Genomic DNA, 14924 nt, shown 5'->3' with positions numbered 1-14924 from the left:
GAGGACTAAGACAGTGACAGATCATGTTCTTTTGAGGGAACTAGGGCTGTTTGTTGTGGAGAAGAGGTAGCTTGAGCACAGTAGCATATTCAAGTCCTTAATTGTCAGGTGGAAGAATTTTGTTTTTGTTTTTTTTAATGTAGGATTAGGATTATTGAGTGAAGGTTAAAGGTTCAAAGAATCCTGTTCTAGACACACACTTATCTGAGGGATACTGGAAAAGGCTCTTAATATTACTCAGATTCAGTTTCCTTATCTGTAAAATTAAAATAATAACAGTACTTAATTGTTGTGAGACTCAAATGATCTAACATATATAAAGTACCTTGTGGACCTTAACATGTTATATAAATGCTAGCTATGATGAGGATGATGATGATGACGTGTTCCTAATGTGGATCTGGGCAATTTTTTGTAAACCATGAACAGTCAGTTGTGTTTAAGGCAGTTACTTGAAAAAAAGAAAATCTACCAGACTGGTCCCATTTTGTTATCCCTTGCTGTTCTCTCTCAATGTCCAGTTCTGATAGAATAAAAGAATATGCTTAGGACCAACCAAAAGGCTAAAAAGAGCTTGAAGAGACTTTTTGGGAGTATCCAACAGAGATTGCTAACACATTGCAGTCACTTAGGGAGCACACAATGATTCATCTGAATTTCTTTTCCATCAGGAAGTAGAGCTTCAAACACTGCTTGGCCCCGTTCTGAATACCCCGGGCTCCAAGCCAAGGGCCCAGTACCCTTTGGCTCCCTCCCATCAGCTCCCACCAGAGATGCCTTCATGCACAGGCTGCTGAGGAGGATGAAGTCAGTGAGGCTCAAGGACCTCAAGCTATAGTGAGGGGCTCACACCATACCAGTGCTGCTCATTCCTAGCCTCTAAGCATAAGAAATAAATTTCCACTAGAATCATTTAATGGAGGATGCTGCAATCCAAGTTCCCTCCAGGCTGGCTAAGGTTAAAAGTGGGAGACTTATGTTACCTATGCAATAACATACTGTGACGGCATGGCTTTGCAAATAGGTTAGAGTTAGTAAAAAATCAATGTACACAAGTTAATCTAATGAAATTAGTGATTTGCATGTTCAATCATGGCTGTACTGACAGGCACTTAAACTCGAATGGCAAGAAGCTGAAGTAAACATGTATGAGTAAGTCTACTTTAAAACAAGTCAAACCAAAAATCTTTCTTCCCCAAGGAAAGACAACGGGCCATTCCTTTTGGAGTTTTTATATAGTTCTAGTTACAATAAGAAATCTTGCCCACTTGCCCTCCAATGCCTGGAATTTCTTTCTTCCTTTTTTTTGAGGGGGAGTATATTATAACAGAGTTTTTCAATCTAATATTCAAGAAAAGGGGCTTAAAGTGTTAATTAGCAAAAAGAAGGAAACAAGCATTAAATGCTTCCTGTATGCCAGGTACTATGCTAAGTATTTACAAATAGCTTGTTTAATTCTCACAGCTCTGGGAGTTGTGCTATTACTCCTATTTTACAACTAAAGAAACAGAGTCAGACAGTAGTCAAGTGACTTTCCCTGGATCACATAATTATTAAGTGTCTCAGTTAGGATTTGAACTTGGTGCTTTCTGACTGCAGAAAATCCAGTGCTCTATCTACTGAACCATCTAGCTGTGTTGATAATTATTATTATTACTGTCATTATTATTAATACTACTAATAACAATTAATAATAATAGCCAATATTTATCTAGTGTTTTAGAGTTTGTAAAGCACTCATGTATGTCATCTCATTTAATCCTCACAGCTCTGTGAAATAGGTAGGTGCTATTATGATTCCCATTTTACAGATAAGAAGATTAAGGCTGAGAGAGATTAAGTAACTTCCTCAGAGTTGTACAGCTAGCAAATATATGAGGCATGATTTGAATTCATATTTTCCTAATTCCAAGTCCAGTACTTTACCCACTAAGCCACAGAGCTTATAATAAGTAATTAACAGATATATATATATATATACATATATATATATATACACACACATATATATATGTGTGTACATATGTATGTGCACATACATATATATATATATATGTAAATGTTCTATTAAATTCTTTTTTGTTTGTTTTATTTTACATGAAGTGGAATAGACCATGGACTTGACATTTATTAGTATAGGGAACTTCTCAATGGGAAACTCCCTCTACTAATACACATGAGCATTTTCTTTATAATTTATTGCCTGGTTGTTGCTGTTATTTGTTATTCATTCTCAAAGAGGACCATGACATCAAGAAGGTGATGCCATGAGTTGTAAGTAAATTGGATCTGAGTGAGGGAGGGCTGTGCTAAGACATGACTCACTTTCCCCTCCAGAGCCATCTGGGTCCAGTGGCAAGACAGAGACTTAGAGAGTTGCCTAGAATACTGAGAAGTTGTGACTTTCCCAGTGGTCACAGTATCTATCCACTAAACACGTCCACTAAGCCATGCTACTTATTTGATGCAGAGTACTGGGTACCTGAAGCAAAGGAAGGGAAGTACTGTTACCAAATTATCGGGGCAAATGGCAAAGGAAAGGAAGAGAAAGAGATACCAAAGGAAAAACTTTGCTGTCTGCCCTTTTGTGCTGGACCTTGTTATATCTGAAAGACTGCAAGGGTGAATAGTAGAAGTACACAAGATATTCCTGACCTTTGTAGCTACATGTGGATGAATAGCTCCACATGACTTCTGAAGTATCGATATAACCAGCAGTCAGACCAATATATGTATTCTCTGTTCTACATTAAATTTACTCAAATTCAGGTTTTTTTAATTAATTTTTTTAGAGAGTTTGGGGCTCCCAAAGAATGGATAACTCACAGTCTCTTCTCTGAGAAGGAAAGTTTGACTACATAGAAGCATGAATTCTAGATTTGGAAACCAATTAACTCCCGGACTTCCTTTCATTCTAACACTTGAAATGACTGTTAACAGATGTTCCTGCAATTTATCAAAAGTAATTGCTCTAAAGGATGGAGACCAGGAAGTGGTTTTGGAAAAGGTGGGTGGACATGTTCCACAGTTAGTGATCTGTGTCATAAATTATCCAGACTTAATTCAAACTCACAACATTATTGGCAACTCATTGGACAGGATTTAGAAACATTACTGAGATTGGAGTCCGGAACCTTGAGTTAATGCTAGCACCTTTTTTCTGGGATTAGCTGCAGTTTCTTCTGGATATAACTTGTTGGTACATTTTTGTTTGCATGCTGACTCTTTCATTAGGCTGAGCTTGTTGAGGGTAAGAACTCATTCTTTGCCTATCTTCTGTATTCCCAGCATTTAGCAGGTACCAGGCACATAATAGGGGCTTGATAAATACTTGTTGATTTGATTTCTGACTCTGCCCTTCAGTTTTTGTGTGATCTCCAGAATGTCATGCTATCTTCCTGGGCCTGTTTCCTTCTCTATAAAATGAGCAGGTTGGACCAGATGATTTCCCAAGTCTTTTCCAGTTCTGCTACCTGATAGTTCTGAGAAGATGATAATATCCAGACTGCCTCATTTCCTTCACATTTTCAAACATTTCAAGTTAAAAATTGGCTGCCAGCAATCTCCAACATTCAGATTTAGTAAAAGCAAATGATATTTTAGGTGCATACATGTCCTTAACCAACATGATGTACCTCCAAAAATCATGATATGTGTAACTCAAGCTATACTGTGACAAGACTTTCCTAAAATCTGACTTGAGGTTTAGGCCTAATGGGGACAGCATATTTAAAAGATCAGGTGGAACTGCTGGGTGTTATGGAAAGGGAACATAAGAGATACTAATAATATACTCTTTTTTTTGGCACTTCCCTGCTGCTTCCAAACCATGACGCTTACGTTTTGGCCATCCTCTGCAACTTCAACAACCAGAAACTAGACTCTACCCTTGAGACACTGACAAGTGAGATTTTGCCTTATTTTTACCTCAGTCCAGAGACAGTCAGGTAGCACAATGAATTAGAAATAGCTAAGTTGAAGATCTAGCCTCAGACACTGGTTGTGTGATGCTGGAAAAGTTTCTTAAGCCCTTATTTGCTTAGTTCTTTATCTATAAAATATGGACACACTGGAAAAGTAAATGGCAAACCATTCCAGGATCTTTGCCAAGAAAACCTCATGGACAATGCTCATGTGATCAATTAGAGTTGGACATCACTGGAAAGCTGAACAACAACAACAAAAATCCAGGCTTCCATACCACTTTCTAATTATTCCCAAATCATGCCCCTATACCTATCTCTCTCTCTCTCTCCTTATCTCCCTTTGGCTCTTGTTCTTTATGTGCCATCTTTCTCCATTATAATATAAGCGTCTTTAAAGAAAAGAATATAAGCTCCTTGAGGGCAGGACCGTACTCTTTGTTTATTTATATCCCCAGTGTTAAACATAGTGTCTAGTACACAGTAAGTACTTAATCAAGGTCTTTTATTCATCCATTTATTCTACATATGATCTTGAATTTGATTACCAGGTCATAAAACCCTGAAAGGGACTTAGCAATCATTGAACTCAACTCTCTCTATGCTACAGATGATGAAACTAAATCCTTAGTATGGGTAAATGGCTTACCAAAGGCCACATGTAGAGTTAAGAGCAGAGAACAAAATGAAAAAAGGAAAAAAAGACTGATCTTCTTGTGTTTAACATTAAATCTGCCTCTTTCACTGATGTTCTTCTGGCCAAAATAGTAACATACTTGAGTTATAGTTAGAAAAATTGGTGAGGAAGGCGACTGCAAAGTCTTAGAACAATTTCATTTAAGCCTTTCTATCAAAATAAGAGACTGTTTTGCATTCTGAACTTTTCATTTTCATACAAATTTTGATGCTTGACAGTTTTCCTGTTGAATTTCTATTAAGTTTCCTATTGAATTTCTTGACAAACTTCCTATTGCTTTTAAAGGCAAGATTTTTGGGAGAGATGGTAAATGTTCTTTTTGGTAACCAATTTTCAATATGATTTAAAATGATAATAACTCGTCTGCATGCTTTTCATAATGGTCTTTTCAGTACTATACACAGGAAGCAATATAGAATTTCTTGAATAAATGGGAGAATTAACAAATAACTTGACTTTGAGTTTTAGCCTTCTCCATGAAGTACAGGCTAGATTATTTGGACTGGCAGGTCAATTAGTTTTCTTGAAGCAGTTCTACATCTAAATTGGAATTATGAGAGCATGTGGTTTTAAGAGGAAGGTGAGAGCTTCTTTGGTGTTTGAGAGTTAACTATTCCAGAGAGTTCTCCCAAGATAGAAACTTTCTCCATGTCCTCCTCCTTACCCAGTTATGAAAGCTCTTAGTGAGAGAAACAAACTGACATGTTTTCATTGTCTAAAGACTTTAAAAAGTAGTTGAAACAAGACTATGTAATAATCGACTGTGATGGACTTGGCTCTTTACAGCAATGAGGTAATTTAAGCCAATTCCAAGAGACTTGTGATGGAGAGAGTCATCTGCATCCAGAAAGAGGACTAAAGGGACTGAATGTGAATCATAACATAATATTTCACCTTTTTGTCATTGTTTGCTTGTTTTTTTTTCTTTCTCACTTTTTTTTCCTTTTTGATCTTTCTTGCACAGCATGATAAATATGAGAATATATTTAAAAGAATTGCACATATTTAACCTATATTAGATTGCTTGCTGTCAAAGGGAGGAGGGTTGGGGAAGGGAAGGAGAAAAATCTAAATACAAGGTTTTGCATGGGTGAATATTGAAAACTATCTTTGCATGTATTTTGAAAATAAAAAGCTATTTTTAAAAGGGACTGAAAAGTGCCTTTGATGGAATTGGCCAAGGACCATTTTACCTCAATGGGGAACTACAACTTTATTCATAATTCTCGTGGAAAATTTTTGCCTTTTTGGTGATTAGTAGTTTGGAAGACAATGGATACTCTCTATCTCTTTCATATATAGAAATTCTACTTTGGAGTCCCACTGGACTGATTGGTCTCAGTAGTTCAGGTAGGTTTCAGCCAAGCTCTACTCCCCTCCTATTTTCTTTTCTAGTTGGCATAGATCTTTCCCCTTCCCGCTCTCTGGTTCTAGAACCATAATCACTAGCTAAAACTTTAATTGGATCCTAAGGCTCACTCCAAGTCATATCCTAATAGGATTAGTTTTGGTGGGAGGAACAAACTGACATAGCTCCATTGTCTAAAGACTTTTAAAAATAGTTGAAAAAAGACTATGTAATAATCAACTGTGATGGACTTCGTTCTTTACAGCAATGAGGTAATTCAAGCCAATTAGTATTTTTACCTTTTCTGTCATTGTTTGCTTGTTTTTTCTCTCACTTTTTTGTGAGTTTTCCATATAACTAAAAGTGATATTTATTCTCCTGTAGATACACCATTAATAAAGAGAGTATTTGTTTTACAGTTGAGCATCTTATACTCCTTAGAAGTACTTCCTTTGAATTTCAGAAACTTAAGAGGGCAACACTGGCTTTTCAGAAGATGCCTGATAACTACTGCCCTAATCTTAATTGAATGGATACAATTTGGAGAATGGAGGAGATACTGGGGCTATAGAAATTGGGTTACTATACTTTTCTCTCGACTATATAGGATCTTCTTAATCAAATAAAGATAGAAAGAGAAATTCTCCTGCAGGTAACTTCCAAATTTTTTGATAAGAACTATTTTTCATTGCCCCAAAGCCTTGAGCTTACAGTATGTGTGCATGAGAAAGGGCATTGATGACAGTTAAATTCTCTCCTTCTCTAATGGAGATCCTGGTAGAGAAGACTGTCATAAAGTAGGAGACATGGTGGCAACCAATGCCTTGGAGCTCTAGCTTGAAGAGCAGTTTCTTAAACTTATTTCCTCAATTGGACTCTGTCTTATGGACAGAATCTCTATCAGTCTTCTCCTGCTATCTAGCCTGAAATACTTTGCAGGACAAGGTAGACTGAATAACTGACTAATTTCCCTAGGGACCTTGAGAAAAGTATAAAAAGGCTATTTCTAAGAAGTCATTTGTTCTTTATCTCTAGAGATCTTCAAGCTAATACTAGATAAGTGCTTGTTTGGTAACTTGTAAAAGGCATTCCTGTTTCAGAAGTGTTTTGAATGAGGTGATAGCTGAGATCTTTTCCAACTCCAGACTGAAAAGATCTATTATCTTCTGTTACCTTGGGGAGTTCTCTGGGAAGCAGTATGGTACAGTAGAAACAGCATTGTTTCTGGAAGCAAAGGACCTGGGTATCTCTACTGTCTCTGATGCTTACTCCTTGTATGACTCTGGTCAACTCACTTAATCTCCACATGCCTCAGTTTCCTCATCTGTAAAATGTGGAGTTCGACCATATAACTTCTGTGTGCCCTTTCAGCTCTATGATCAATGCTTCTAGTGAGCTCCCCTGAAATCCTCCACCAACCTACTTGTTATGAAAATCGTAGATTTCCTGGATATTGCCAAAGATGATGTGTTCTTTGTTAAGAATCCCAGGGGGGATCTCCTCCACGCCACTTGTCATTTCCCACAGGTACGTCTGGAAGACACCAACAGGTTTCAACACTGGTACATCCATATAAAAATGCAAACAAGAACAGATAGGCTCTCCAACTTTCTGGCTCAAGGCCCAGACTGAGAAATGTAAGATTAAGTACATAAACAAGAGAGTAAACAAAGTGGGAAAAGCTCAAAACTGAATAGGCTAAATCATCCCAAATTATCTCAGGTGAAATTCATTTCCTGAAATAAAGTAAGATTCCAGGAGAAACATATTCCACCCCTTCACACTACCCATGTTAACTTGTTTACTAAATGACCAATGGAAGATAAATGTTTTGTTTTTAAACATGAAATTACTTTAATTCTCCACTTTACTTGTCAGTCAGACCCAGTCTGTAGTAATTTTTTGAGTTTCTCTTATTAAAAAACTTTATCCCATATGATTCCTCTGGTTCCAAGGATAGCTATGTTCTTTGATACAGATTTTTTCCCTCTGAGAAAAGAACAGAATCTTGAATTCTGTGCTTTCTACAATTCTGGACCACTATCAAGAATATCATCTTTCTGACAAGGCACTTACAGTAAATACTTACTTACTAAGTAAGTCACTTAGACTTACCTCTAAGCACTCATGTAAATCTCTTACATATGCCTTTTCCGTCTGGAGGAGTTCTGCCATGATGAATCTAGAAGAAAAAGCATATGGTCTTCCAGTAAGTCATCCATACATACTGTAATTACATCATTTTTTAGTTATCCTTCTTGGTTCTCACCATCAGTATTCATTCTCCTACTTAAAACTTAGCTCAAAACTCAGAGACACAGCCTAATATGACCCAAATTGCCCTGGACTGGGAGGCAAAAAGATGTAAATCTTAGATACAGCACCATCATTGACCACCTCTGTGACCCTGGAACTTGTCATATAATAAGTGGCAGAGTTGAGATCAGAATTCAGGCTCTATTTTTCCAAGTTAAATACTGTTTCCACTACATGTCTCTTGATGAGGATGTCTTCACAACTTCCTGTGAACAATGGATGCATCAATTACAATAGACTTGGGATGGAAAATGCCAATCGTATCCTAGAACTATGGAGACTGATACAGTATTTTTACTTTTTGGTTTGTTTATCTTTTTTTCTTTCTCATGTTTTTTTTCTTTTGGTCTGATTTTTCTTGTACAATATGATGAATATAGAAATAAATTTAAAAGTATTTAATCTATATTGGATTACTTGCTGTCTTGGAGAAGGGAGAAGTAAGGAAGGAAGGGAGAAAAATTTGGAACATAAAGTTTTACAAAAATGAATGTTGGAAACTATCTTGGCATGTATTTGGAAAAACAAAATATTGATAAAAAAACAAACAAATGATGGATGTATCACACAGTGAATAATCTGGTAATGAGCTTCCCTGAATTGATCTAGAATGGTCCTAGAATGGTGGTTCACCTGTGGGAGCATAACTGAAACCTTTCTGATTTGACAGGCTTGAAATAACTTTCCTCTTTACTGTTACAGCCTTTGGAAGTCCAGGATTCCTCATTATGACACAGTGAGATAGAAAGATTAGAATAAAATGGAGGTGGGGAAGTGTGCCTTTTTCCTTTCTTGCATTTAGAATTCTTCCTGGTGCTGATCTATTAAGTGGAAAGCAAGGAAGGAACAGAACTTCCAGTGGAGCCCTGCCACCACTCCTGCCTTCCTCTATCTGCTTAGTAACACCAAAAACAGTGCCTGAAACTCCTTGACAGCTCCAGTCCCTCATCCCAACCCTGCCTTTGAATGTATTCCTCAAAGCCTCATTTTTTCCTAAACTGTTACAATACTCCATAGGTTTAAGTGGCAGCCCCATAGTCTAATCCTATGATTATATCTTCTTCATTAAAACATACCTTATTGTATCCACTTCTGGGCACAAATTATGCATTTGCCTAGATGGATAGGAGCTTTCCCTCCCTCTGGAACCAGCTTATCATTATCCACCTTCCCTTCCTTTCTAAGGTCCCTCTGCTGAAAAGGTGGAGAGTTACCTGGCAACCAGGAATGAGCATTAGATTGGGATTCACATCACAGAATCAGAGATACAGAGCTTTAGCTCAACCCCTCACTTTACAGAGTAGGAAACTAGTAACTTGCGGGTCATAGATTTGAACCCAATCTCTCTGACTCCAGGTATAGCACTCTAGCCACAAATACATGTTGTTTCTTAAATAAATCTGGATTCCAGATCTGACTCTCCCACTTACTAGCCATTATGCAACTGCATACCAAACTTATGCAAAATCCTTAACCATTCTGAGTATTAATTTCCCCATCTTCATTGTGGGGATACTAGTATAGCCTAGACTATCTCCTTGGAAGGACTGAATGCGAATTATTTGTAAATGATAAAGTCCTATGGAAATATAAATTGTGATAATGATGATGATGTCATTAGGGAAAGAATGAGTTCTTCCTTTGCCTTCCTGAAATGCTCTCTGATCTCCCTCAAAAAAACCTGGTGTGTATAGGTCTGGATTCTAGTTTTTATTTTATCACTGACCTATTTCATGGTGTTAGACAAGATCTTGATTTTCCCAATCAATTAAAATTAATATGTATTCACTGAGCAGCTACTTTATCTTGGGCACTGGGTCAGGGATTACAAAAGACACAAATTAAAACTGAGGCAAAATCTTCATCTTTAAGTTGCTTATAACCTTTTAAAATCTATTTTATTTATCTAAAATAATATTCTTTTCCCCCCAATTATATGTAAAACAAAATTTTTTAGCTCTGAGTTCCAAATTTTATCCCTCTTTCTCTGTTTAGACAGTAAGGTTGACAATAAACTTGAAGGGGCACTGATCATAATTAATGCAGGAAAGGGACAAATCAAACATAATTACAAGGTTTTGAGCTTGGTTGCTTGGGAGACAATTGAACAATTTGTGGAAGAAGGAAAATTCAGAAAGGTGTTGACTAGGAAGGAAAAAAATGTTAAATTTAGATTTAGGTAAATTGAGTTTGAGATGACAATATGGGTTTGGTGACCCACATAATCATGTCTTGCAGGGAGATGAAGACTAACACTGGAGCTCAGGCAAAAGAACAATCACAGAGATAGATATTTGGGAATCATTATCAAAGATGATGCATATATTATGAGAAGCAGCCTATCTGTCTGGGATTGTCATAAAAATATTGGGAGATATGAAATATGACTATTATTAGAAAGTAAAAGGATATAAATATTAAACTTAAGAAGTGCTTATTGAAATATGAATTGAATTAAGAGATATAAAAGGGCATCCTTATCTTATTTCTTTGTGGAGATGGGAGATCCAAGTCTGTTACACATTACATTGATGTGCTGACTGATTGGGCTGATTTTTTTAAAAGTTGCTTTCCTTTTTTTCTTTTTTGTTTTTACAAAAATGCTATTTGCCATTTGGGATGATTCTCTGGAAAGGGGAAAGAGGAATACTGGAGAAAATTATGATGATTAAAAACACAAAAGACATAAATTTTTTTAAAAGTAAAAATATTAAAAGAGTAAGTAAAAAATAAAATAGGTGTTTGTTGAATAAACGGATGTCAGTGGAAAGGAAAAGGAATAGATTGTCTGTGAAATATATTTTACAGAAACATGGATTCAGTGTTGAAAGGGAACTTCTATTAAGTCCAAACCTCTTATTTTTACCAATATAAGGAAGATCTAGGCAGACCTAGATGAAGTGAATTGTCCAGGATCACACAGCTAGTAAAACATCTTATGTATGATCTACAATTAGGCTTCCTTACTCCAAGTCCAGTGCTCTGTCCTTTGTCCAAACTTGGTCACTGACAACATGGGGTATAAGGAAAGGGGTACTTTTTATCATGAGGTCTCTGCTTTTCGGGGCTGGGGCTGCCTAGAGAGCACATACTCTTTTTTCCGGGCTGATTTCCGCTTCTCTTCATTGACCTCATGGTTGGCATCCCGTAGTTTGACCTCACGATCTGAGAGGCTTGCTGGAATGATGTCCAGCTCCAGATCCTTGTTATCCTATAGACAGAAGGATTGGAGAAGATTACCTTTTGAACATCTCAGGGAGAGGCTACGTGAAAGATATAAGGGGGTGAAGTGAGTAAGAGAAAGAAAGCCAAAGTGATATGCTTTTCAGAAAAAGGAAATGAGAAGGTAAACCAGAACTAAAACCACAAAACCACAAATGCTCCTATGGGAGACAAGGCTTGTTTTGTTCTTTTAAAAATTCTTTTCTTTATACATGAAATTGATAAAAGAAAAAGTTGTAGCCCAGGAGAATACCCACAGCAGGAAAAACACTACCAAATTCAATAATAATATGTCTCTCTCAAGGCTAATAAATATAGCCTATACCTGGTTGAATAAGGTCCTCTATTTTGCTAAGAGCTATTAGCACACAGCAAACCTTGTTTTTTTTTTTTTAATTATGCTTTAATAACCACTCAGAGATAAGTTCTCTCTCTAGTGGATAGCATTTTATTATGAATTTTTAAAAATTGTCTTACTGTATTGATCAGAATAGCTAAATCTTTCATAGTTGATCATCACCCATTATTGGTGTTATCATATAAAATGTTCTTGTTCTTCTCACTTCCCTTTGCATTGGTTCATAAATTTTTCAAAGTTTTTCTGAAAGCATTCTGTTCACCATGTAAATATACTTTCATGTCCTTGGGGAAGTAATCAAAGCAAAGCTTTAAACACAAATAAACAATTATCCTTGGGAATAGAAGGTTAAAAATAAACACAATTAATGGGTGCATTTTTTTTTTCTTACCTGATGTAGACAGTAGTTAGCTTTTGGTCTTTGGCTCTAGATCAGGGAGTAAACTAATCTCCTTTGACATGAATTCAATGTGAAATGAGATCTCAGTATCCATCTAACACTGCTCTTACCTTAATTCTTTCCTGTCCTAAGACCCTAGCCAAATTCTATGATCACATGAATGAGATTCCTAATGAAGAGCTCAGATATATCCTGTTACAGTCTTAACCTGTAAAATGAGAGGAAATTTGTTGATTCCATTCCCTAATTAATCTAATATGTCATTATCTTAAAAAAGGAGTCTGGATAAATTGAATATACAGGTGATCTCCAAACTTTTTAGTAGATTTGATTTCCCTGATTTCTTTGGATAATTTTTGTAAGAATTCCTCATGAGGGAACTAAACTGATTTGTTCCTAATCAAAAGTAAATGAAATTAAAATGTGACAGGGACTCATGATTGTGGTTGACAGAAAATCTGAATTTTTGAAATTTATTTCTATGCCCTCTGCTTACTAACCTTTTATGTCCCAGGTTTTATTTATTCATCATTTCTCTCATCTGGCTTTCCAATGCATTAGGAGTTCTCTCTCTATTGGAAGCTGATGCTTATGTCTTTTATTTTGAGACAAAATGTGATACTAAGAAGGAATGGGTTAAAGGTTAACATCTTTAGTCACAAGATGTCCACTCAGGATAGGGGAGAAAGGTGGCTGCCTATCTCTCTGCTCACTCCTTACTCACTATGTTCTTGTTTAGTAGGTTACCTTTTTAGAAGGCTAGCTTTTGATAGTGGTTTGGTGTAAGAAATGAAGCTAGAGATCTGGTTGAATGGAAAAGTTATCATTACAACTACCATTTCAACAAAGCCTGTTGGATCAAGGCTACTTCTCCTTCTTCTCTTTTTCCTTCCTTTCACTTCCTTCCTTCCTTTTTCTTCCTTCCTTCCTTGCTTCTTTCCTTCCTTCCTTCCTTCCTTCCTTCCTTCCTTCCTTCCTTCCTTCCTTCCTTCCTTCCTTCCTGTCTTTTTCTTTCTTTTCCATATATTGTCCAAGTTGGAAATACAGTGGTGCCTCCTAGGTCCAATTCCACTGCTGAATGGAGTGGAAGCTCTGACTTGCTCCATTTTTGATTTGTATTGGTTCACCACTTCTCAAGTAGCCTGATGTCTTCCTTTTATAGGTACACCTCCTATTGATGTTGGACTTAGTGCAATAATCAAATGGTTCTATCCACTAGGGCTCAGAACTCTCAAACTCAAGTGGGCAAGTATCTTCAGCTGTTTCTGCATCAGAGACTATAGATATGCACAAGCATGCTTATCCCAATTACAACTTCTAGATCTAATTTGGTTTCCACGAGTCCCTTGCTTGAAATACAATATAAAAATCATCTTTACGTTCCCTTTCTCCAAATAGCTCTTCCGCAATTTCTATCAATGATGTCCTATATCTTCAGCAATTAAACTTTTGGTCTCCAGAACTCTCACACAAATAGCATCTGACAAGGGCAACTCCTGCCACAGCTGGAGCCATAGCAATTTGCCTGTTAGATCAGTTTCGTACAGTAGAGGGCTAATGAGGCCAAAATTATTAGTCCAATTCCCAACGGGGGCCAATTAACTTGGTTCAGAAAATAGTTCTGTTCTACAGCCACAAAAAGCACAATAACCCTAGCCAGACATCATGCAAATAACTGCATTAGTCGCTTGGGCTCGATGTAACCCATCCTGTCTACTACAAAATTCAGTGTGAATGCTCTAAGGATTGTAAAAAAAAAAAAAAAAAACCTCATCTTTGGATGCCAGTATGACATAAATATAATTTTTGTTCTGTTGTGGTTCTAATGACAGGACTGAAAGTGATGAGGTAGGGGAGGGATAAGGAAGTCCCTGTGCACCTACCTCAGTGTTGACTCCCAGGGCTTTCTCCAATGAATAGCGGTACTTTCCCATCCTCAGGGAGAAGTCCCTATAGTGCTTGTCAACCGTAGTCACCCACTTCCTGATCTCAGTAGCATGAATGTGGCCCTTTTCGACAAAGCTGTCAGCCAGTTGAATCAGAAGCTTCACTTTCTCTTTTGTTTGCTGTTCCCAAAAGATGACCCAATGTTACAGGATTTAGTGTTTGATTGAACAAGCAAGTAATGAGCATTTATTAAGTATCTACTATGTGTCAGGTCCTTTGCTAGTTCTGCGGATGCACAAAACAAATGAAGTAATGCCCACCTCCAGAAACATATCCGGGTAGACAATGTGTTTTCCCCTCATCCAAACCTCTCCTTCTCCTGCCATAAGTTCTGGGTAAGTCACTGAACCAGAGACATGTTATAGATTAGGAGTTTTCAAATATTATGCACATTGGTACATTCTCAGGATAGAAGTTTATCAATCCTCAGATTAAAAAGGTAGTTTCTTGTGGGAACTTCAAGAGGTAGTTGCTAAGTTTGTCAAATTGTGCAATTTTTTGATCTCCTTTGGGCTTATATCCCAAAGTGATCTTAAAGAGGGAAAGGGACCCGTATGTGCAACAATATTTGTGGCAGCCCTTTTTGTAGTGGCTAGAAACTGGAAATTGAATGGATGCCCACCAATTGGAGAATGGCTGAATAAATTGTGGTATATGAATGTTATCAAATATTATTGTTCTGTAAGAAATGACCAGCAGGATGATTTCAGAAA

The 14924-nt window shown here is 36.9% G+C and overlaps 1 protein-coding gene across 12 annotated transcripts in view; it reads right to left on the bottom strand.

Annotated features, from left to right (window-relative positions):
• Positions 1-14924, bottom strand: part of KALRN (kalirin RhoGEF kinase) — a 927260-nt gene that overhangs the window by 314466 nt on the left and 597870 nt on the right. For all 12 annotated transcript variants that reach the window (XM_051985449.1, XM_051985462.1, XM_051985457.1 and 9 more), the window contains 4 exons: positions 14148-14330; positions 11377-11495; positions 8084-8150; positions 7392-7501 (listed from right to left, as the gene is read on the bottom strand). In XM_051985449.1, coding sequence (XP_051841409.1) covers positions 7392-7501; positions 8084-8150; positions 11377-11495; positions 14148-14330 — 479 coding nt within the window. The remainder of the gene's footprint in view (positions 1-7391; positions 7502-8083; positions 8151-11376; positions 11496-14147; positions 14331-14924) is intronic.

The sequence above is a fragment of the Antechinus flavipes genome, chromosome 3, assembly GCF_016432865.1.
Source record: "Antechinus flavipes isolate AdamAnt ecotype Samford, QLD, Australia chromosome 3, AdamAnt_v2, whole genome shotgun sequence".
In the NCBI taxonomy this organism is placed as follows: Eukaryota; Metazoa; Chordata; class Mammalia; order Dasyuromorphia; family Dasyuridae; genus Antechinus; species Antechinus flavipes.
The sequence above is the reverse complement of the archived record's forward strand: the minus strand, read 5'-3'. Positions and strand labels throughout refer to the sequence as shown.